The 24,448-nt window shown below is 43.4% G+C and overlaps 1 protein-coding gene across 2 annotated transcripts in view; it reads right to left on the bottom strand.

Annotated features, from left to right (window-relative positions):
• Positions 1-24,448, bottom strand: part of uts2r2 (urotensin-2 receptor 2) — a 201,842-nt gene that overhangs the window by 49,885 nt on the left and 127,509 nt on the right. For both annotated transcript variants that reach the window (XM_041217036.1, XM_041217037.1), the window contains exon 8: positions 15,295-15,418. In XM_041217036.1, coding sequence (XP_041072970.1) covers positions 15,295-15,418 — 124 coding nt within the window. The remainder of the gene's footprint in view (positions 1-15,294; positions 15,419-24,448) is intronic.

The following is a 24,448-nucleotide window of genomic DNA, read 5'->3' as shown; positions in this document are numbered from 1 at the left end:
GAAAACAGAGTAGAAATAAATGGGTTATTCTCAGGTTATGATTTGTGGGGCATCGCAAGGATCAGTACTTGGGCCCCAGTTGTTCACAATCTATATCAAAAATTTGGATATGGGCGCCAAATGTAATATCCCTAAGTATGTGGATGACACAAAACAAAGTGGGAATGTGTATAAGGATGATGTAATGAAGCTTCAAGGGGATTTGGGTGGACTTAGTGAGTGGGCAAGAACATGGCAGATGGAATATAATGTGGATAAGTCTGAGATTACCCCCGTTGGTAGGAGGAACGGAGGTGCAGGGTAATTCTTAAATAGAGAAAGATTGGAAAGTGCAGATTTCCAAAGGGACCTGGGTGTCCTTGATCATGAGCCACTGGAAGCTAACATACAGGTTTGGCAAACAATTAGGAAAGCAAATGATATGTTGGCCTTTATCACAAGAGGATCTGAGTACAGAAGTAAAAGTGCCTTGCTTTAACTTTATAGAACCTTGGTTAGACTGCACCTGGAGTATTACGTACAATTTTGGTCCTCTTAACTGGGGACAAATATGCTTGTCATGGAGGGGTGCGGCAGAGGTTCACAAGACTAGCTCTAGGGATGGCGGGACTGTCCTCTGAGGGAGGATTAAAGAGACTGGGCCTGTATTCTCTAGAGTTTAGAAGAATTAGAGGTAAACTCATTGAAACTTACAAAGTTCTTAAAGGGCTAGGCAGGATAGATGCAGAAAGGATGTTTCCACTGGCTGAGGGGTCCAGAACCAAGGGACACAGTCTCTGAATAAGGGGCAATCCATTTAGGACAGAGATGAGGAGGAATTTCTTCACTCAGAGGGTCATGAATCTTTAGAATTCTCTACCCCAGAGGGCTGTGGAAGTTCAGTCATTGAGTATGTTCAAGACAGAGATCGATAGATTTCTAGATACTAATGGTATCAAGGGATACAGGGGTAGCATGGGAAATTTGCGTTAAAGTGAATGACCAACCATGATCTAGTTGAATGGCAGAGTAGGCTTGAGGGGCTGAGTGGCCTACTCCTGCTCCAATAAGCAGGGAAAGAGCAGGGTAGTGGGAGCTTAAGCTCTTTGAGCCAAGACAGAAGGGGTGTCCCCCACGAGGCAGGAGAGAGGAAGCCAAGGCTTGCCTTGGGTTGCTCCCTCCTGAAAAGAGCAAATAATCTTACTGCTATTGTAGTCTGGAACAGCAAAACTGAATCCACTGGAAAACGCTTGGGTGAAATGGAAGCTTGTGCTTCATGAAGAGGAATTTCTAATGATGGGAAACTAATGTGATGTCAATTTATGCTAAGAATGATTTCGGCCCCATTTTAACTCAGGGAGAAATCGAATGGGCATGGGCCAAGGCGAGTCCCAACCTGCCCTGTCCTCAGCAGTAGGAGGCCAAGGAAATTCTAATTCCTATGCCTCAAATGCATGCACCCGGTTATTTGACCCCTCAAAACTAGTGGAATATTGAGCAGCAAGGGAAGAACTCCACCAATCAAGTAGGAAACTTGGTTATGGGAGATTTTTGCAATCAGAGGGCCTCTTCTGATCTGTTTCTTCTTCCAGCTAGCTTTACCTGGCTTAAAAATTATAACAGGTTCCCTGTTCAGGCCCCTCGTTTCCTCCACCACTGAAGGCTGACAGTGGCAATATTTTCACTCGTCTGTTAGTCTGTTTATAAACAATATATCTCAAAACTAGTGGACAATTTCAACAAGACTTGGTACACAGGTTGGGTATGGCCTAAGGAAGAACTGATTAGTTTTCGGTGAAAGTCCAGATCCGGATCTGAATCATGGGTGTTTTTAAAGGATCCATTAACATTGGGAAATAGGGTGTATTGACTTTGTTTTAATAGTGTTGTGGGTTATTCATTGTTTTAGAATGTTGTGGATCGTCTCAGCTGCTGGGGTGGAATTTGTCACAGCTGTCAAAATGTGAGCAGAGTTTTCAGAGCAGATGGTTGGATATGGATTCACCTGACCCCTCCACAGTAAGATGGAAGCTCTCAATAAAATGTTTTATTTTCAACTTTACAGTTGCAGAACGTCAACCAGGCAGGGAATAGCCTCAAAGAAGAGCGACATGCATAATTGTAATAACTATGGGTTAACACAGTGTGCCACTCTACTGCCCTCCTTTATTGTCTCCTGAATGTAGTATAAAGCATATCTTAACTCTTGTAATATATTTTGCTTGTCAAAATAGCAAACGGGCACAGAGGATGTCATCAGGGTCCAATTTGCATATTAATGAAAGCATGCACTGCTGGCCCCCCCAACCTTGCCTCCACATCCTCACCCCACTGGTTTCTGGCAGATGTTTTTTCTGGAGTGGGTTAGAATTGCTGGTCAAGCAGAACATTATTGGCCAAGTTCCCTGCAGCATTTTAATTGCCCGCTTCCCACGTTTCCACCAGATGTACAGGATTAAAATTGGTTTTTTTTGTTCAAGAATACCTTTAAGAAATAATCTGATTTTGATTTCTGTATTCAGCAACATTTAAATCTTACTTGTGCAGTATTCTTGCTCCTGATCTAATAATGAAATTTAATTTATTGTGGTTGCACCCCAGGAAGCACATAACTAATGCACCAGGAAAGGTTACGCTTGGGGCAGCATTTTTGCAAAACAGTGTGATAAAAATATCAAAATGCAAATCTTCAGACCTTCAACCACTGAATTATTAATTCACTCTAAATCTAAAACACAGGAATAATTATTTCGCACAAAAATGTTTAGAAATTGCTCAGTCTGCTACAGATATGGCTAATTCACAATTCACAATTGTTTATTCATGATTGTTTATTTTGGGAGAGGTTGGGAATCAGTGCACTACACATAGAAATTAAATAAAGTTAATTAACAAGAATGAATGGATGGAAGCAACATTTTGTTCAAGAAAGGGAGGTTTTGGCCAAGCACACACTGTAAGGCAAAAATCTTGAAGTTTAAATAGAACAGTGACATCCAAGCTTTTGTCTTTGAGCATATCATGGAGAATCAGGAGTTAAAATCATTTTACCATTCATTTGCATGTATATAAAGTTACTAATAATAGCAGATCTTGCTGTTCTTATTTGTGTTATGGTGCACAGTTATGATGTTACAAATTTTATAAAAACTATTTTGAAGCTCACGTTTTAAAAATACCTTGGGCTGAGTTTAAAGACTATTTTCAAAATGGCTCCAGGCTACCAGGCAGAATTGTGGATTGCAATTGTCTTCCTCTTGCCTCCCGAGGAGACAAGGGTGCATTCCTCAGACATATACATTTAAAATTCAACCAGTGTTCCAAAAGTGTAAACAGAAACTCATGGACTTGATGGCTTTTCCTCCAAACACAAAGGCACTAACTAAAAATTCACTGTAAGTTGTGAACAACCTTGACTCATTTGAATACTAGAGGGGTAAGGAGACTTTGGATAACTGTAATGGAATTACTACTTGCTTTATATGGAAAGCGACTCAGCGTTCTGGTATGGGTCACATGGTAATGGTGGCCACCTAGCCTCACCTGCAAAAAGTATTGAAAAGGGCAGGTTCACAGAGAGCCATCTTGAAGAAAATTCAACCCAGGGAGAGACAGAGAAAGGCATCTAGAAAAGCCACAACTTCTGTTGTAAGTAGGCAGTTTGAAAGTGCCACGCCTGCAGAACCAGAAGTAAGGAACCTTCTCTCCTCCCTGTAAACCTACTAAGCTCACCTGTTAAAGCAACCTCTGGCAATTCAACATTGGAAGTCATTGCAGCGGCAGAGACAACTGTACAACCTCAAGATCTTCACTTCAGATAACGAAACACTTTGACTTCAAAACATATCAGACCTGCACCTAACATGGACTAAACTGATCCAGTTATTATAAGAGATAAAAACAAAAAACTGCGGATGCTGGAAATCCAAAACAAAAACAGAATTACCTGGAAAAACTCAGCAGGTCTGGCAGCATCGGCGAAGAAAAGAGTTGGCGTTTCGAGTACTCATGACCCTTCGACAGAACTAGGTGAATCCCAGTTGAAATATAAGCTGGTTTAAGGTGGTGGGGGCGGAGAGGGAGAGAAGTGGAGGGGGTTGGTGTGGTTGTAGGCAAAAGCAGTGATAGAAGCAGATCATCAAAAGATGTCACAGACGGCAGAACAAAAGAACACATAGGTGTCGAAGTTGGTGATATTATCTAAACGAATGTGCTAGGTAAGAATGGATGGTAGGGCCCTCAAGGTATAGCTCTAGTGGGGGTGGGGGGAGCATAAAAGATTTAAAAATATTTAAAAATAATGGAAATAGGAGGGAAAAAGGAAAATCTATATAATTTATTGGAAAAAAGTAAAAGGAAGGGGGAAGAAACAGAAGGGGGGTGGGGATGGAGGAGGGAGGTCAAGACCTAAAGTTGTTGAATTCAATATTCAGTCCGGAAGGCTGTAAAGTGCCTAGTCAGAAGATGAGGTGTTTTTCCTCCAGTTTGCGTTGGACTTCACTGGAACAATGCAGCAAGCCAAGGACAGACATGTGGGCAAGAGAGCAGGGTGGAGTGTTGAAATGGCAAGCGACAGGGAGGTTTGGGTCATTCTTGCGGACAGACCGCAGGTGTTCTGCAAAGCGGTCGCCCAGTTTACGTTTGGTCTCTGCAATGTAGAGGAGACCGCATTGGGAGCAACGAATGCAGTAGACTAAGTTGGGGGAAATGCAAGTGAAATGTTGCTTCACTTGAAAGGAGTGTTTGGGTCCTTGGACGGTGAGGAGAGAGGAAGTGAAGGGGCAGGTGTTACATCTTTTGCTTGGGCATGGGGTGGTGCCATAGGTGGGGGTTGGGGTGTGGGGGATGATGAAGGAGTGGACCAGGGTGTCCCAGAGGGAAGGATCCCTACGGAATGCCGACAGTGGGGGTGAAGGGAAGATGTGTTTGGTAGTGGCATCATGCTGGAGTTGGTGGAAATGGCGGAGGATGATCCTTTCAATGCGGAGGCTTGTGGGGTGATAAGTGAGGACAAGGGGGACCCTATCATGTTTCTGGGAGGGAGGAGAAGGCGTGAGGGCGGATGCGCGGGAGATGGGCCGGACACGGTTGAGGGCCCTGTCAACGACCGTGGGTGGAAAACCTCGGTTAAGGAAGAAGGAGGACATGTCAGAGGAACTGTTTTTGAAGGTAGCATCATCGGAACAGATTTGACGGAAGTGAAGGAACTGAGAGAATGGGATGGAGTCCTTACAGGAAGCGGGCTGTGAGGAGCTGTAGTCGATGTAGCTGTGGGAGTCGGTAGGCTTGCAATGGATATTGGTGGACAGTCTATCACCAGAGATTGAGACAGCGAGGTCAAGGAAGGGAAGGGAAGTGTCAGAGATGGACCACGTGAAAATGATGGAGGGGTGGAGATTGGAAGCAAAATTAATAAATTTTTCCAAGTCCCGACGAGAGCACGAAGCAGCACTGAAGTAATCATCGATGTACCGGAGAAAGAGTTGTGGAAGGGGGCCGGAGTAGGACTGGAACAAGGAATGTTCCACATACCCCATAAAGAGACAGGCATAGCTGGGGCCCATGCGGGTACCCATAGCCACACCTTTTATTTGGAGGAAGTGAGAGGAGTTGAAGGAGAAATTGTTCAGCGTGAGAACAAGTTCAGCCAGACGGAGGAGAGTAGTGGTGGATGGGGATTGTTCGGGCCTCTGTTCGAGGAAGAAGCTAAGGGCCCTCAGACCATCCTGGTGGGGGATGGAGGTGTAGAGGGATTGGACGTCCATGGTGAAGAGTAAGCGGTTGGGGCCAGGGAACTGGAAATTGTTGATGTGACGTAAGGTGTCAGAGGAATCACGGATGTAGGTGGGAAGGGACTGGACAAGGGGAGAGAGAAGGGAGTCAAGATAACGAGAGATGAGTTCTGTGGGGCAGGAGCAAGCTGACACGATCGGTCTACCGGGACAGTTCTGTTTGTGGATTTTGGGTAGGAGGTTGAAGCGGGCCATCCGTGGTTGGGCGACTATCAGGTCGGAAGCTGTGGGAGGAAGATCCCCAGAGGAGATGAGGTCAGTGACAGTCCTGGAAACAATGGCTTGATGTTCAGTAGTGGGGTCATGGTCCAGGGAGAGGTAGGAGGAAGTGTCTGTGAGTTGACGCTCAGCCTCCGCGAGGTAGAGGTCAGTGCGCCAGACAACAGCACCACCCTTGTCAGCGGGTTTGGTGACGATGTCAGGGTTGGACCTGAGAGAATGGAGTGCAGTAAGTTCAGCGAGAGAGAGATTAGAATGGGTGAGAGGAGCAGAGAAATTGAGACGACAAATGTCGCGCCGACAGTTCTCAATGAAAAGATCAAGAGAAGGTAAGAATCCAGAGGGAGGGGTCCAGGTGGAGGGAGAATATTGGAGGTGGGTGAAAGGATCCGTTGAACGGGGAGAGGACTCCTGCCCAAAGAAGTGAGCCCGGAGACGAAGGCGGCGGAAGAAGAGTTCAGCATCGTGCCGAGCCCGAAATTCATTAAGGTGAGGGCGTAGGGGTATGAAACTAAGTCCTTTGTTGAGCACTGAACGTTCAGCATCGGAGAGGGGAAGGTCAGGGGGTATAGTGAATACACGGCTGGGGCTGGGATTGGAAGATGGGGTGGGGACGGAGGGACAGGCAGGGGTGGAGGGTCCTAGATGGGTGTTGGTGTCGATGAGTTGTTGGAGCTTGCGTTCCTTAGCACTTGAGAGAAAGAGAAAAAGTTTCTTGTTGAGGCGTCGGATGAACCGAAAAATAAAATGAAACTGGGGGGCACACGCAGCTTTGAAAAAGGGTACGGCGGTGCTGCTGGAGGGAGAGGGCGAGTGTGTTCATATGGCGGCGCTTGGCACTGAGTGTGGATCTCAGGATCCCTTCACTTCCTCTCTCCTCACCGTCCAAGGGCCCAAACACTCCTTTCAAGTGAAGCAACATTTCACTTGCATTTCCCCCAACTTAGTCTACTGCATTCGTTGCTCCCAATGCGGTCTCCTCTACATTGCAGAGACCAAACGTAAACTGGGCGACCGCTTTGCAGAACACCTGCGGTCTGTCTGCAAGAATGACCCAAACCTCCTTGTCGCTTGCCATTTTAACACTCCACCCTGCTCTCTTGCCCACATGTCTGTCCTTGGCTTGCTGCATTGTTCCAGTGAAGCCCAACGCAAACTGGAGGAACAACACCTCATCTTCCGACTAGGCACTTTACAGCCTTCCGGACGGAATAATGAATTCAACAACTTTAGGTCTTGACCTCCCTCCTCCATCCCCACCCCCCTTCTGTTTCTTCCCCCTTCCTTTTGTTTTTTTCCAATAAATTATATAGATTTTTCTTTTTCCCTCCTATTTCCATTATTTTTAAATATTTTTAAATCTTTTATGCTCTCCCCACCCCCACTAGAGCTATACCTTGAGGGCCCTACCATCCATTCTTAATTAGCACATTCGTTTAGATAACATCACCAACTTCGACACCTATGTGTTCTTTTGTTCTGCCGTCTGTGACATCTTTTGATGATCTGCTTCTATCACTGCTTTTGCCTACAACCACACTACCCCCCTCCACTTCTCTCCCTCTCCCCCCACCTAACCCCCCCCAACTCTTTTCTTCTCCGCCGATGCTGCCAGACCTGCTGAGTTTTTCCAGGTAATTCTGTTTTTGTTCCAGTTATTATAAGCATTGTTTTATCTTCATTTGTAACTAATCTTTGTGTGTATTTCTCTTAGTAACGATGGACGGAATCTTCCAGTCCCGCCAGCAGCAGGAAGCTTGGCAGGCAGAGGAACTTGATTTAGAGTGAAGCCAAAACTCAGTTTGCCAATGGCGGGGTGAACTTTACGTTCTTGGAACTTTAAAGGCAGGTCGAGCTTCCCAATGAACAATGTCGGGAATCTCTTTGCACGCATTAGCAAGTCATGCACGCTCATTAAAAGGTCACCTTGCTGGAATTAAATTCCCCACCAGCGAGAAATTAGGACGTTCAACTTTACAACCGCACATAAGTGGTGTGCACCTGACGAGGTCGACTTCTTCCTTGATTAACGGTGAGTTGCCACCGCATTGTCCTCTTTGGGGAGTGTCTGTAAATGCCAGCCTATGCTTGAGACCGGGTGATGGCAGTGCAAGTTGTGCAGAGGGCGACCAAGGAAGGGAGGAAGGGTTAGTGGGGAAGGAGGGAGCAGTGGTGGAAGGGATAGTGCAGGCTGTCTGGGTGCCCTGTGAATATGGTACCTCGACCTTCAGCACCATGAGGTAATCACGGGGGCAGCAACTTCCTGCCCGCCCCACCTTGAGATTCGCCATGCTCCGTATGGATGCACAGTTAATGAGCTGACCAGCGCAAAACCGCACATGGTCAGCCGCCAGCGGAAATCACTCCAACTTGCACGTTCACCACTGATCTTGGGCTCCAGTTCAGAAGATTCCAGTCTTTATCTTTTCTTCAGTAACTTCCAGAGCAATAGAGTGAAATAAACTAACCTTTTCTTTTTTAAGTAAAAAGGCTTTGCTGTTGGGTTGTTATAAATTTAATTTCTCACTCTTATGGGTAAGAAAATAGACACATACTTATAAATGCATTGCTCATGGGTGACTTTGGGGAAACACCTACTTAAAGTGTTTGTCACATTTGGAACTTATACACCAAAGTAGCATCAACACAAGGGCTGGGATTTTCCATACCCACTGAGGTCGGGTGTGTTCGGTGGCGTGAGCGGACAATAAGCCACCACAACGACGTGAAACCAGTACATGATTGTCCGCTCAGCCTGCCGATGGTGGGCTGCTTTCCCTGCCACTGATCATCAGAAACCTCATAATTAGACCTGCCCGCCAGAATTGACGCCTCCCCCCCCAACCCGCTGTATCATCCATCCATATCAGCGAGAAAATATGGCGACGTGTTTCAGAATAGCACATAAACGACATGCACTTGGTGGGCTGCACTTCACTTGGGACTTCAAGGTTTGTTTTCCTACCTTGCTTCAGTCAGCACTCACAGTCATCAGCGCCAGGCTTCACAGACAGCACCACATCACTTTTAGGGGTGCTCATGGGAGGTCTCTACCTACCAGATCTGCCATTTGTGGGTGGCTTTTCAACAGCTGCAGGGCTGGGGCTTGTTTGGCAAAGGGGGAAGGAGGGTATCCCAGAGTGTGTGTGGGGGACACATGTTGATCTGTGCAAGTGGTGAGGGCTGAGGAGGCAATGTCCAGCAGAGCTGAGACCAGATGGACATGTGAGGGTATTTGTGTGAGAATGGGTGTTGATGTCTCTTGAGCTGGCAGTGAGTGAGATGCCAGTGAATGTGTGATAAGCTTGAGCATGTGAGTTTAGAATGATGAGATGGTTGCCATACCCTGGCTGCGTGGATAAGATCATTCATCCTCTTTCTGCATTGGATGGCCAACCTCTTCTGTGCAGCATTGGCACTGATCACCACTGCCATCACCTACCAAGCCGGAGTGTAAACGTTGCTGCCCGCCCTGCGTCCAGAGCAGGGTTATAGGACATCACAGTGGGTCTCCATGGGGTTCAAAGGACACTCGGGGGCTGCAGTCTTCTTGCCTTTTGGGGCTATGTCTTCTTTGCTGCAGTCCTGGGCTGGAAGCACTGAGCGCAGCTGTACTTTAAATGTAGTGTATGTATGTTGGTATGTACTTTAAATGCCTGGCGTGACAAAGCGCCGAGGTGACAGCGGGGATGGTGAATTGGAGCCTGCCTGCCATGGAAACGGTGTGTTTCCTGGGAATGCATAAATAAAGTGTCAAGTTTGGGATGATATGGTGTGAAAACCCGCCATCGCGGCCAGCAAGTAAAACATTCTTTAACCTATTACGACACTTAGTGCAAATTTGGAACGATTCCGCCCAAGATGAGTCCTTTTCAAGGTTCCAAATGAACAAAATACAAACAGGAAGAAACAACTTAAAAATATAAACACAAGCAGGAATTAACTGCCTAAGCTCCAAGAGTCGGATTACAAGAATACAAGGGCTGCATATAGTCCACAGGTGACAAACTAATCTAGAATATTGTCTTTGCACTCCCCGAGCAGCTCGGCTGATATAGATGGTATTACCATTTGTCATTTCATGTACAGGTCCAAGTTCAATTTGCAATCTCTGTTGAGCTAGCTGAACACAGCCAGGGTGAAAAATAATACAATTTATCTCATTTTTCTAGGCTTAAGAGAAAACAAAGAGAATTCTTGCTCCGAGGAACTTGCTACAACTCGGCCTGAAAAGCTACAGGCTAGAAATTGAATATTCCTGGTTTTTTGGCCCAGGGTCATGTTTTGTGACCTGCTAGCACATGCAGAACAATGTGGGCGACAACCAAATTTGATGTATCACCTCACCTGTATACCTGCAGCATAAGGCCAAATGGTTCCCATGGTATTGTCCATACCTCCTAATTGCCTGCAGTCTCTATTCAGCGCGAGGGTCCAGCAGTGTAGTTTGCAAACAACATGATACAGACAGCCTGCTTGTCTTAAAGGCAGGCTGTATCTTAAAGGGAAACTGCACAAAAATGTTGCTGCAATATGAATTATTGCAAAGTGAACACCAAGGGAGAGAATGGATTCCATCGTGATGGAAGCATTGACGGTGGAGGTTGGTAGGAGGAGAGATGCCATGGTTCTGTGGGAGCCTGGAGATGACCTCAAAGACACCCTCAGGAGAGAGTGGGAGCAGGTGACCAGGAAGGCACCTAGACCTAGGCACTTGAAGACCTGGTAGCAGTGCCACAAGATGGTCAATTGACCTCACATGGACGGTTAACGTTGGTGATTGCATCTTCAGGTGACATCGCCTACCCATCACATCACCAACCTCTCATGCTGCTCAATGTACCACACCCCCAATCATTCACCCAGGAGGACTCCCTAACACTCAAGGTTCACTCCTAAGATCCAGACACTTACCTCACCCACACGCACTGATCAATGCAGCAAGTCTCACATTCACCACTCATTGCCTCAACATACCTCCAGCTATCCAACTACGGCAGGCACATCACCTAAACACAGTGCAATATTCTCACTGATATTCTTCACCCTCACTTGCTGGACAAGATGGCACACAATAGAAGAAGGCAGCACAGGGCTGGTGAAGGACAGGGACACCTGCATCGCCTGAGCCTATTGAGGAGATAGTTGTCTGCATCGTGAGGAAAACTTTTTTACATAGCTAGTGGTTAGGAGCTGGAATGCACGGCCTGAGGTGGTGGTGGAGGAAGATTCAGTATGGTATTCAAAAAGGAATTGGATAATTATCTGAAAAATATTGCAGGGCTAAGGGGAAAAGACAGGGGAGTGGGACAAGCTGAAGAGCCAGCACAGGGAGGCTGAATGGCCTCCATCTGTGCTTCTATCATGGTACAGAATGTGATGGGACCAATGGCATCTAACATTACTGAAAACATTGAGGATAATGGAATGTCCCTGTCTCATACCCCCTCTGAATTCTGAGTCCACCCCTCATCCAGCTATCTGACATAATGAGAAGGGTTGCCAACTATGATTAAATGTATTCCTGGAGGTTTCAGCACATGGCTTGCCCCCACGCTTCCGAAGAAGAGTCATATTGGACTCGAAATGTTAATTTTGTTTCTCTCTCCACAGTTGCTGCCAGACCTGCTGAGATTTTCCAGCACTTTCTGTTTTTATTTCACATCCATCCTTGTGACACACTGCCTTCTTACACTAATTGTAAAGCAAAAAGACTCATTACCCAATTAGATGATGCTTGACTGTCAGCCAAAGAGTGTTTTTCCCCATTTTCGGTATTTTTGTTTTAAAAACAGAAAATGCTGGTAAAACGCAGCAGGTCTGGCAGCATCTGTGGAGAGAGAAATAGAGTTAACATTTCGATCCTATATGACACTTCTTCAGAGGTAAAGAGAAGCAGAAATGTGATGTGATGGATTTTGTACTGTTTAAGAGGGGGTGGAGTAAAATACAAGGTCAGGGATAGGTGGGAGTTCAGGAGGGATTGACAAAGGTGTCATGGACACAAGACAATGGGAGTGTTAATGGTAGTGGTGAAGACTAAAGAAGGTGCTGATAGTGGCATAAAGGTAAGATAACAGAATGTGTTAATAGTGGAACAAGGGTCAGCGCTCTGTGAAAGCACAACATGAGAACAAGTGACAGATGGCCCTGTGGAATAGGGGTGTTTGGGAAAAAGGATTTTAAAAAGGAACAAATAAATAGAAGAATAAAATAAAATAAATCAATAAATATTAAAAAGGGAATAAAGATGGAGGGGAGTAGTTCATGATCTGAAGTTGTTGAAGTCAATGTTAACTCCAGAAGGCTGTAAAGTACCTAATCAGAAGATGAGGTGCAGTTCCTCCAGTTTGCGTTGGGCTTCACTTGCAGCAGGCCAAGGATGGACATGTGGGCAGATGAGTAAGGTAGTGCTGAAATGGCAAGCGAAAGGAAGGTCTGGGTTATACTTGCCGTCTGAGTGAATGTGTTCCATAAAGTGGTCACCTAGTCTGCAATTAGTCTTCCCAATGTAGAGGAGACCGCATTGGGAGCAGCGAATTCAGTAGCCCAAGTTGAAGAGATGAAAAGCTGCTTCACCTGAAAGGAGTATTTGGGGCCTGGGAGACGAGGGAAGGGGTAAAGGGGCAGGTGTTGCGCCTTCTGCAATTGCATGGGAAAGTGCCTGGCAACATGGGCATGCAAGATGCTCTCATACATACGATGGGATTGCAGTTTAAAATTGAAACTGACCATAAGCCATTAGTCACTCTTTTGAACGTGAAGGAGATTTTGAAGATGCTGCCTAGAATTCAACACTTCAGACTGAGACTAATGGGGTATGATTCAGTAACTGTTCAGGGAAGTACCAGACAATAGCAGATGCACTATCAAGAATACCAGTCAAAGGAACTATAATTGAGAATTTGAATTTCATCGAGGAGGTGGAAACGTTTACATCACTCATTACCAAAACCTACCGCTACTAAAAAGAAGCTGCAGGAGACAAAACAAAGCACAATAGCAAGATGATGAATGTGGCCTGATAATGGAATACTGTGTGGAAGGATGGCCAGACTATACTCCTAACAACCCAGTACTACGGAACTACTGTGACTAGAGAAGGCACCTCACAATCATTGATAATCTGCTAGTTTTTAATGACAGAATAGTTATTCCAAGAACACTTCAGCTCGATATTCTCCAAAAAAATCATCAAGGTCACTTAGGAATAGCAAAATGTTGAGCAAGAGCCTAGCAATTAGTCTGGTGGCCAAGCTTGTTCTATTGGAAAATTAATTCTGGATTGCCTTCTGTGTGCAGTGAACAGGCAGAAGCAAAGAGAACCACTGCCACCCTCCACTTTTCTATCAAGGCCATGGAAGCGCCTGGGGATGGATTTATTAGATTTTGATATTTCTTATTGTTATTCATTACTACTCCAGGTGGATAGAAGTGAACAGAATGCACAGTATCACGACGGAAGCAATCATTCACTCACTGAAGAGAGTCTATGCAGCGCATGGCATCCCGGACATTTTAGTGTCAGGCAATGGTCCACAATTTGTTAATAGATTATCCTACAACTTCACGAAGGAATAAAGATTTATTCATGTGACTAGCTCACCATAGTATTCTCAAGTGAATGGAGAAGTGGAGAGGCGTTTGAAGCATTGGAGACTAAATGAGGAAGAATGAAGATCTCAGCTTAGCCCTTCTTAGTTATTAAACCTCACCGTTACAAAATGGGTTCTCAACATCAGAATTGTTAATGGGAAAATGAATGAGAACCCAACTTCCAAGTCTGCAACAGAAACTAGAACAAAATATCATCTCAACTGACCACGAGAGGATTAAAAAGTGTGAGGAGGAACAGCGGCACAAACAAGCTCATTACTTTAACTTCAGGCACAGAGCACAAGTCTTATCAGTGCTGCAGCCCAGGGAGAGAGTATAGGTACGAGACCAATGGGAAAAAGGCATAATAATAGAAAGAACTCCACAACCGAGAGCTTGCAGGATTGAGGATGATCAGGGAAATATAAGGAGAAACTGCAAAGTCTTAATATCCTTGGATTGGAAGCCAATAAAAACTTGGGCTTACTATTCAGATCCAGTTGGAGATAAGGAAAAGGAAACAAGACAAAACTCTACAATCACCCAGGAGAAGGGCACTCATACTGACAGAAGTTAGAGTGCGGAATGTCCTCATCCTCAGAAAGAGATCAGAACAAGATCAGGGAGATTGGTCAAGGCACTACAGAGACTAACCCTTTGAAGTCTGAGACTTTGTGAGGAGATGTAGGAAGATGTATACAGTTGGGATAAAGACCTAGGGGGAGATGTAGAGTGAAGAATTAACATCAGAAGCACCTGATGTCAATGTAGCTATGATGTAATGGCACATGACTAAGTAACAGTGACCTGGAGGGAGGAGAAGTCCAAACTCATGTAGAGTTCTTAAGATGTACATAGAGCTGTAAATAAATAATAACTGTTTGAACTAACTACAGTCTTGAGTAGCTTACTTAGGGAAAATAGGCAAACCCCGAAGAACCCCATCTAAACCCCATACACATGACAAAACACAGTCAAGGTCTTCATGTGCGTGCTGATGGGGCCCTTCTTATCCAGAAACACCATGCAGGATGCGCAGACGGGGCTAGCATTATTGAGCAGACAGCAAGAATAATGCAAGATCTCCATACCAAGATAATTTTGTGCTCTACTGGTCTGGATATAGAACGTAAAAGCTTGCCAAAGTTGCCATCTTGGGTCATATGAGGAGGGCCACTTAGGTGAGCTCTTGAGAACGCCTCTGAACCATGGAACAAAATCCCAGCAATGTGTGGATAGTGGGTGTGGGAGGAAGACAGGGAGGGGTCATGGTGAACAGGGGAGAAAACTGACCAAGAATTATGCTTTCACTTCTAGAACCTGAGTTTGAATCCACCTGATAGGATGAAATGAACTTGATCAGTTTTAACCCACTTTCAATTAAACTTGCGCCACAATATAAAATAACAATTCTGCCTTACTCATAAAGGTAATGAGGTGCATTAGTGTGCAAAATATTAAAATGGACATTAATGTATCAGGAATACATCCCTCGAGTTAGTGTTATTTACGTGTTAGTTTAGTAAGGTAAAATGTAAGAAGTGCCCACAGTAGGTCATGTACCTGAGCTTGAGAGACCCTGATATTGACATTGAGTGACAGCAGTAGAAAGTATTCCACTCCCCAGCAGGGAAATTTGAAAAGCACAAGGTCCAAGCAATTTACTTGGGTTCCGATGATTGAGAAAATGTAAAGAAAAAGATCATACCTATCCGAGGCTCTACTGTTCTGTTGGCAAGTTCATCCATGAACACAAATCGCCCACCACCAAAATCAGTCCGATAGTCAGAGAGGTACAATAGTGAAGTGTAGTCAAATGATCCATATGTCACCTGTGAAAAACATCAGAGCAACAGGTCAGATTTAGTTCTTGTTTGAATTCCAGGGAGAAAAGCACCACTTAACATTATCCACTGTAATGAGTTGAAAATGTTTTTAGCTCATTTCTCAGAATGTCAACAAATGAAGTGAAATGGCTTAATTGCTCATCACTCACAATGTGATATTCATAACAACATGGGCATGCATCAAAATAACTGCTGTTCATGGTAAAATGTTCCTACATAATAATTTTCAAAACTGTCAGATTATAGATTAACCAGTCATTCATCATTTCATTGCTATTTGTAGGATCCTACTGAGTGAAATCTGGCTCTGCATTTGTCCACATTATAACAGTTACTGTGAAGCATTTCAAAGCACTTAAGACGTCACGTTTCTTGGAGAGGCAATTATATGCTATATAAATGCAAGTTTTTCTTTACACATTGTCAGCAATATCTGAGCCTATAGGTATGGCAGATGCAGAGCTATCTTGTTCAGGTAACAAAGTTTTCAATCTATTAGTGAAAAGGTTCGTTCAATATCAGAGAAAAAAAACGGTTCAATATTCCTTTACCATTTGTGCATTAGATATTGCACAATAGAAAAATATCACCTTGGAAAGGATTCTTGTGAATCATCCGAGTGGTTGATGCATTCTTGTCAAATTCCTCTGTCTGCTTTTTTGACACAGGCATTAGATAATTCATATTAATGCCTTATTTTTTTATGAAGATAAGAAAAAGGTGATTTATTACAACGAGGTTATATCAGCACATTGATCACACAAGAGACAATTATACCACTCAAATCAACAATCCTTTCCATAAGGCAGCTGCTATGGAACCAAAGAAACTTGCAGAAGAGAAAGGAACATCATCAAAGTGATGGAAGTGTTGTCAACAGTGCTATTCACCAACAACTTGCCACTGATGATGAGTTTGGGGTCTGCAAGGACCACTCAGCTACAAGCTTCATTATATGGAAAACAGCTGAATTCCAGAGGTGAGGTGAGATTGGCTACACTTGACATCAAGAAAGCATTTAATCGTGTGGCATCAAGGAGCCCCAGCAAAACTGAAGTCAATGGAAATCAGGAGAAATTTCTACACCAGCTGTTGTCATACATAGCACAAAGAAAGATGACTGTGGTTGTTGGAGGCCAACCATTTCAGTGCCCAGGTCACTGCTGCAGGGATTACTCAGGGCAGTGTCCCAAGCCCAACCATCTTCAGCTGCTTCATCAGTGACCTTCTGTCCATCGTAAGGGGACCTTACCTTTGCTGATGATTGCACAATGTTCAGCACCATTCACAACTTCTAGATACTAAAGCAGTCCATGTCCATATGCAACAAGATCTGGACAACATTCAGGCTTGTGTTGATAAGTGACAAGTAACATTCACACCGAACAAGTGCCAGGCAATGTCTATCTCCAACAGGAGAGAATCTAACCATCTCTCTTTCACATTCAACAGCATTACCATCGCTAAAACCACAACCGTCAACATCCTGGGAGTTTGCCATTGATTAGAAACTTAACTGGACCAGCCACATAAACACTGTGGCCACAAGGGCAAATAAGAAGCTGGGAATTGTGTGATGAATAACTCACCTCAAGACTCCCAAAGCCTGTCCACCATCTACAAGGCACAAGTCAGGAGTGTTTTTTTATTCATTCATGGATGTGAGCATCGCTGGCTGGGCCAGCATTTATGGCCTACTCCCAATTGCCCTTTAGGAGGTGGTGATGAGCTGCCTTCTTGAACCGCTGCAGTCTATGTGGTGAAGGTACACTCATAGTGCTGTTAGGGGGGAGGGAGTTCCAGGATTTTGACCCAGCAACAGTGAAGGAATGGCGGTATGTTCATAAGTCAGGATGGTGGGTGGTTTGGAGGGGAACTTGCAGGTGGTAGTATTCCCATCTATCTGTTGCCCGTGTCCTTCTAGATGGTAGCGGTGGAAGGTGCTGTCTAAGGAACCTTGGTGAGTTCCTGCAGTGCATCTTGTAGATGGTAAACACTGCTGCCACTGGAGGGAGTGAATGTTTGTGGATGAGGTGCCAATCAAGTGGGCTGCTTTGTCCTGGATGGTGTCGAGCTTCTTGAGTGTTGTTGAAGCTGCACTCATCCAGACAAGTGGAGAGTATTCCATCACACTCCTGACTTGTGCCTTGTAGATAGTGGACAAGCTTCGAGGAGTCAGGTGGTGAGTTATTCGTCGCACGATTCCTAGTCTCTGGCCTGCTCTTCTGGCCACAGTATTTATGTGGCTAGTCCAGTTCAGTTTCTGGTCAATGGTGCCCCCAGAATGTTGATAGTGGCAGATTCAGCGATGGTAATGCCATTGAATGTCAAGGAGTGATGGCTGGATTCTCTCTTGTTGGAGTTGGTCATTGCCTGGCACTTGTGTGGCACGAATGTTACTTGCCACTTGTCAGCCGAAGGCTGGATATTGTCCAGGGCTTGCTGCATTTGGACATGGCCTGCTACAATATCTGAGGAGTCAGGAATGATGCTGAACCTTGTGCAATCATCAGTAAACATCCCCGATTCTGACCTTAAAATGGAAGGAACGTTGTTGGTGAAGTAACTGAAGATGGTTGTGCCTAGGACACTACCCTGAGAAGCTCCTGCAGTGATGTCCTGGAACTGAGAATGATTGACCTCCAACAGCCACAACCATCTTCCTTTGTGCTAGGTATGACTCCAACCAGTGAAGAGTTGCCCCCCTGATTCTCATTGACTCCAGTTTATTAGGACTCCTTGATGTCACACTTGGTCAAATGCTGCCTTGGTGTAAAGAGCAGTCCCTCTCATCTCACCTCAGGAATTCAGCTCTTCTGCTCCAGTTTAAACCAAGGCTGTAATGAGGTCAGGAGTGAGTGATCCTGGCAGAACCCAAACTGAGCATCGGTGAGCAGGTTATTGCTAAGCAAATGCTGCTTGATAGCACTGTTGATGACTCCATCACTTTACTGATGATCGAGAGTAGGCTGATGGGATGGTAATTGGCCGGGTTATAATGGAATACTCTCCACTTGTCTGGATGAGTGTAGCTCCAACATTCAAGAAGCTTGACATTATCCAGGGGTTCAGCACCCCTTCCAACTCAGACATTCACTCCCTCCACCACTGATGGCAGCAGTGTGTGTACTATACAAAAGGTACTATATACAGCAACTTGCCAAGTCTTCTTCAACAGCATATTTCAAACCTGTGATCTCTACCATCTGGAAGGACAAAGGCAGCTCGTGCATGCAAACATCACCAACTGCAAGTTCCCCTCCAAGTCATGCACCATTCTGACTTGGAATTATATCACAATTACTTTGTCATTGCTGGATCAAATTCCTAAACTCCCTCTCTAACAGCACTGTGCGTGTAAGTGCAACACATGGGCTGCAGTGGTTGAAAAAGGCAGCTCACCACCACCTTCTCAAGGGCAATTAGAGATGGGCAATAATTGCTGTCCCTGCCAGCAATGGTTACATCCAATGAACAAATAACAAAAAATTAAAAGTTTGTAGAATAAAACTCCAGTACAATGAATAGCCTTTTCTCATGCCTAGCTTGCATTGCTCATTTTTAAAGCAAATTTGACCTGTCTTTTGAAGCCATGTTCAGAATCAATGCATCACTTTCACAAGCTCAACTATGCCTAGGTGGAAGACACATTCCTTTGACTTTGAAGTAGCTCCTGATTCAGACGCTGCTGAACATGGAGCACTAGCTTTCTTCTCTGAAATCTAGGAACTGTATCAAATATTCACTTTCAATTGCCTTTGGAACCAGTAAAGCAGGAGTTTTATCTTCTTTAATTTATGGAAGGAGGAATAGAGAAAGATGAACGTCAAAAGATGAGAATGGACCAATGGCAGAAGCAAGTGGATTTCATCCTGGGAAGACTGCTGTATGAAAATAAACGGGGTATTTACCCAGGGGAAGAAATCTTTGTAAGAGTTTTTGTTGAACTTGTGGAAATTTCAAATTTGTAGTGAATAAATATGTTAGGTTACAATGGAGCGAACTAACAAATTAAAAATGCTTAGAGAGTCTTTTTTTAAAGTAGCAATAAAGCAGGTTGTACTCACTACTGCCTGAATCAGAAAGGATGGAAGACTGCTGACAGGAAGAGACATTCAATAATTACAGTCACTGCCAGAAGAAATGTATTATTAATAGGTTGCTTAAATATATTCAATGAAGCAGTCCATTCTGGTTCTGTGGCTCATCTGTGCTTGCTAGAAGCTACATATATTCAGCAGGTAAAAGGAACATGTCCAGTCATTGCACCTTTTTTTGAATTATACATAGGTACTGGGGACAATACTTTCCTGGTGCATTCTCCATGGCAATACCTTGACCAATCAGAGTCAAATTGCCAATCCACCAGCATCCTTTCCTCATGCAGTATAAACTGTTACTCCCTTTGAAATTTGGTATTCTTGCATCTGTCCTGATGAGTGCAAGATGGAAAACCTCAACAGCATGCCTCTTTTTTCAGGAATACGCAAGTTCTGTACTACCAAGCGACTATTAATACTTAAATGTATTTTCAAATGTAATTTGAAAGAACCCCAAATTTTCAAGTTTTGTAAAATAAATTTAGTATCAATGACAACTTCCTGATTTACCCAGAATTCTCTCCCATTATTATCATCCTTGATGTTGTTTTGCAGTATCAACCATGCCTGTTCACTAACTTCTCAATTTAGAACAACTATCCATATTTCTAATATTCATTGTTCTCGTTCTTGTGCAGCTAATTTGAAATAGGTTTAGGGATAACATTTAACCAAGCTTTGTAACTAAAGCCAGGGGAAGAATTTTTCTTATACTAACAAGGTATACTTTATATAGTAGAAGTTTAATCTGGTTTAGCATGCATAGCCAATTTTGGCACCTCTTCCTGCATCCATTATCGTAAACACCATCACATGATTCCCCCAAATGTTCAGATATGAACATTTGATGGTATTTGTCAGCAAGCCATTCCATCATAGTGAGATGTTTCTGAACCACGCCCTCCCCTCCACACTCCCCTTGTCCTCATCTCTTTTGTCTCTTTTTCCCCCTCACTCTCTCTCTCTCTCACTCTCTTACACACACTTTCGATAATGCTAATAATGATCAGGTGCAAGAACCATAGCCAATTTTCCTCTCACTTACCCAAACTCACTCAGGTCAGTTTTAGCACCCTTATTATAATCTCACCACAAAGACAGCACGGATCAAATACCAATTTTATGAGTCTGTATATTTCTACAGCCAATTTGACACAAATCAAGGATAACTCAGAATGAAACACAATTCAAAACCTGAACTTGGAATCTCATTGCAGATCCTTGAGATTTACATATAAATTGAACCAGGGCTAACATTTGAAGAATTTGAATGATCAAGAGAGAATAATTGCTAACAGCACACAACACATCCTGGAAATTATAATTATGTGTTACCTTTTCAGGACACTACTTAGCAATCAGAATAATATTAAATGGTGCAGCCTGATAAATGCTTATAAAGTCGTAACAGCAATTCATAATTATATCTTTGACACTGATATACAAATGTGAGTGCTGGGAAGTGCAATCAGCATATGGCAGTGTGATAAAGGCACCCTGAAATGGCTATAAAATTTGGAGTTTCTGTCCGCAGCAATGAACAGATTAGATCATAAGGCTGCATATTTAACCTTTAAAATTACTCTGACTCAGACATTCAAGAGCTCATGCGATTTATTAGCAAAACCCAGCAGAGCTTCCACATTCTGTTTTGCTCAAAAAATCATGTAAGAAATCCAGTTGATGAGCAGCAATCACAGTGAAGACTGTTTCTCGTGATCCCAATTACCCTTGACACTAATATTTCTATAGGTATCTTAAGGGCCAGCGTCTCTTTGCTGCTCTTAATAATGTATTTCATACAATCCATAGACATTGAATGCTACACATCTCTTAACATTTCTTCCAACAGTTTCTCTAATTCCTATGCTATCTTCTAGCTTTGACATGCACTGCACTTGGGAAACAACATGAAGCAGATCAATTCACAAACATCACATTAATAGAATTACCAAATTTGCAACAGTAGGTATTTTAATATGTTTCTATTTTCCCAAAGGTCTTCAAATACTGATGCCTGTATTTAGTATTACGTTACATTTTAAATCTGCAAATTGCGATGGCTTTTTACATAGGTGGTTGCCAACTTTTGCAGTTTGGCTGCCTTCATTAAAGTATTTTATTATTTTAAGAGTTTGGAAAATGTTCAAGAATGCATTTTTGATGCAAGTAATTCGTTCTCATCATTTTGCAGCAAGTTAATATATTTCTCTCATAAGCAAATTTTACATCAGCATAAATGTTTTGCCCAAAGAAGCATGTGATCCTGACAGCTTTGAAATGATGTCATAAAAAAGAGTGCCACATTCACTCCAATGAATTTGGTGTTCCAACTTCTATATGTCTGAGGAGTAAACTACAGTTAGGAGTTGGGAAAGGAAAAGGAGTTACAGAACACAAACACAAATAGGGTCAGTGGCCAAGGCCTATGTTTCTTGATGCATCCTTTGGCATATGAGGCACTTGCTTGCAGCCTGTTCTTCAAACATGGTACTGATCGCAAACATGGATTTTGTCAGACAGGCTGTAAATTGAAATTCAGTATGCACACACATAGTGTAACAATGTTTTGGGAAAATAATGGAGTTGACTGTGCCAACATGCTACTCTTTTAGCTCAAAGTAAAAATAAGGATTCCTTTGGAATTGAAGTGCACAGGTATAGCTGGCATGTACATTTCTACTGACAAGAATGTAAGCTCGCCAATCACTCAAAGATGTAGGAGTAATTCATCAATGATATTCCGAAATGATAAAGATTTTAATGAATTTTCCTAGACCATTAGACAAGCTCTGCTGTCCAATAGTCAACAATATAAAATTATACCTTATGTAGGACTGAGATCACAGCAGAACTTTACAAGATCGTATAAGGAACAATGATCACAAGTTGTATTAAACAAAAATGTGACAACATTTCAACAACAATAAAGTGTTTTTGCTTGATTACTCCTTCAGAGTTGCAGTTTAGGTCTTTCAAAATATATACTTATTTCTCAGAACTAATTTTAATGTACTCTTTAGTGTAACACTAAGAAAGGAAACCCTGCATTTCACTTCCTTTTCAACACATAATTTTTCAAGGAAAGCTCTTCACCCTAGTCAAAAATTAATAAATATAAAGCAAAATGAATGTTTTGATAATTTATATAAATCCACAATGCTACAACAATGCCCAAATAAGGCTACAAAATGAATTTTAGAAGTTATTAATTGTTTTTGCAAAAATATGTGTGAATGAAATTTTTACCATAAGGATAATATAAATCTACCATGTGAGACTTTTAAATTAATGCATGGGTCTCTGCGTTTAATATACATCACCAATAGTGATTTACAATGCACTTAAGGGTTATCTCCCCACACAAGTATAATGAGGACTGGAGAAGCCTACAGTATTATACTATCAGAAAGTCAACATTCAGAATTAAAACTGCCAAAAGGTTTCTTCTACAACATGAACCAAAAAAACGCACATTTTAATGGAACACAAAGCTCCACTGTCCAACATCAATAGTTCTGAGAAATATTTCTGTTTACCTCACCAAGGTTCAACCTGTCCTTTAACAGTAAGTTAACCCACTTTACAGTGCTTTTCCAATGGAGAAAGTACCATAATGCAGTGGAAAATATTGCACAATGCTCTGTCAGTCTGTGCTGTCATCTTTTGTACTGTAATTTAAATGAAGTGACAGCTCTGGCTGATTTTAAAAAAAACGCTTTTGAACCATGAAAAAAATCTAACCACTTGCTCCCATCCGTTAGTTGACCAGCACTCTGCTTTGAAATTGAAATGAGAAGCATCTGTTCTTTCAATCTCAGAGAGTACTCTGTTGTTTGGAGAGTTGTGGCCATTCTGAATGCCACAAATTCAGTTACATGCTCCTCCAATACTTCAAGACCTGGCATATACAGCCAATTCTGAGCCCAGAGCCGCATTACAGTTACCATGTCCCAGCCATCATAATGACATGAAGCTGACGCAACAGAACCATGTCAGGTTTCACATCCTGCTTGCTCTCTATCTTAACCCTAACCTGGCTGCTTCCCACTCCTCAACCCTACTTTTACTACTCTCAATGTGTTTCAGCCTTAATGCTAAGTATCATGATACCTCAGCCTTATTAGTAGGAATTCAAAAACATCAGGTACATGGTTAACTGCTGCTGAAGACCAAGGGTTGGAATTTCCTCTTGGGACCACATTTCACACATTTTCACAGCTCGCGCAGCTCGCTAACTGTACTGATGACCGATGTGAGAATTTACCCAGAATGTTTGTCTTTTTCTGCAAGATTCAAGTTTGAAATGCAGTTTGGGAGACAGAAACCAGTGCAGGAGGAGTGGAGGTGCAGAGGCGGGCTGGTGAGGAAGCCTGCTTCACTTCTCGCGACAGTAGCACGCCCCTGAAATTGTTTGAAGGCCCCTTATCCTCATGGACAAAGCAGCCCACTTAATTAGCACGCCTTTCACCAACTTAGACATTCGCTCCCTCCACTATCGATGCACAGTAGCTATATACAAGATGCACTGCAGCAATTCACCAATGCTCAATCGGCAGCACCTTCCAAACCCATGATCTTAGAGGGACAAGGGCAGCAGACACTTGTGAGTATCACAACTTTCAGGTTCCCCTCCAAGCCACACACCATCCGGACTTGGAATTACAATCGCTGTTGCTTCACTGTCATTGGGTCAAAATCCCGGAACTCCCTTCTTAACAGCCCAGTGGGTGTACCTGCACCAGGTGAACTGCAGCGCTTCAAAAAGGCAGCTCACCGCCACCTTCTCAAGAGGAATTAGGGATGGGCAACAAACATTGGCATGGCCAGCAACACCTCCCACCCATGAAATTTTTTAAAAAGTCTTCAAAATAGATTCACTGGTTAGTCAGCTCTTCAGCTGTTTGTAGCATTG

The sequence above is a fragment of the Carcharodon carcharias genome, chromosome 22, assembly GCF_017639515.1.
Source record: "Carcharodon carcharias isolate sCarCar2 chromosome 22, sCarCar2.pri, whole genome shotgun sequence".
Lineage (NCBI taxonomy): Eukaryota > Metazoa > Chordata > Chondrichthyes > Lamniformes > Lamnidae > Carcharodon > Carcharodon carcharias.
This window is presented reverse-complemented; position numbering and strand designations above follow the sequence as displayed.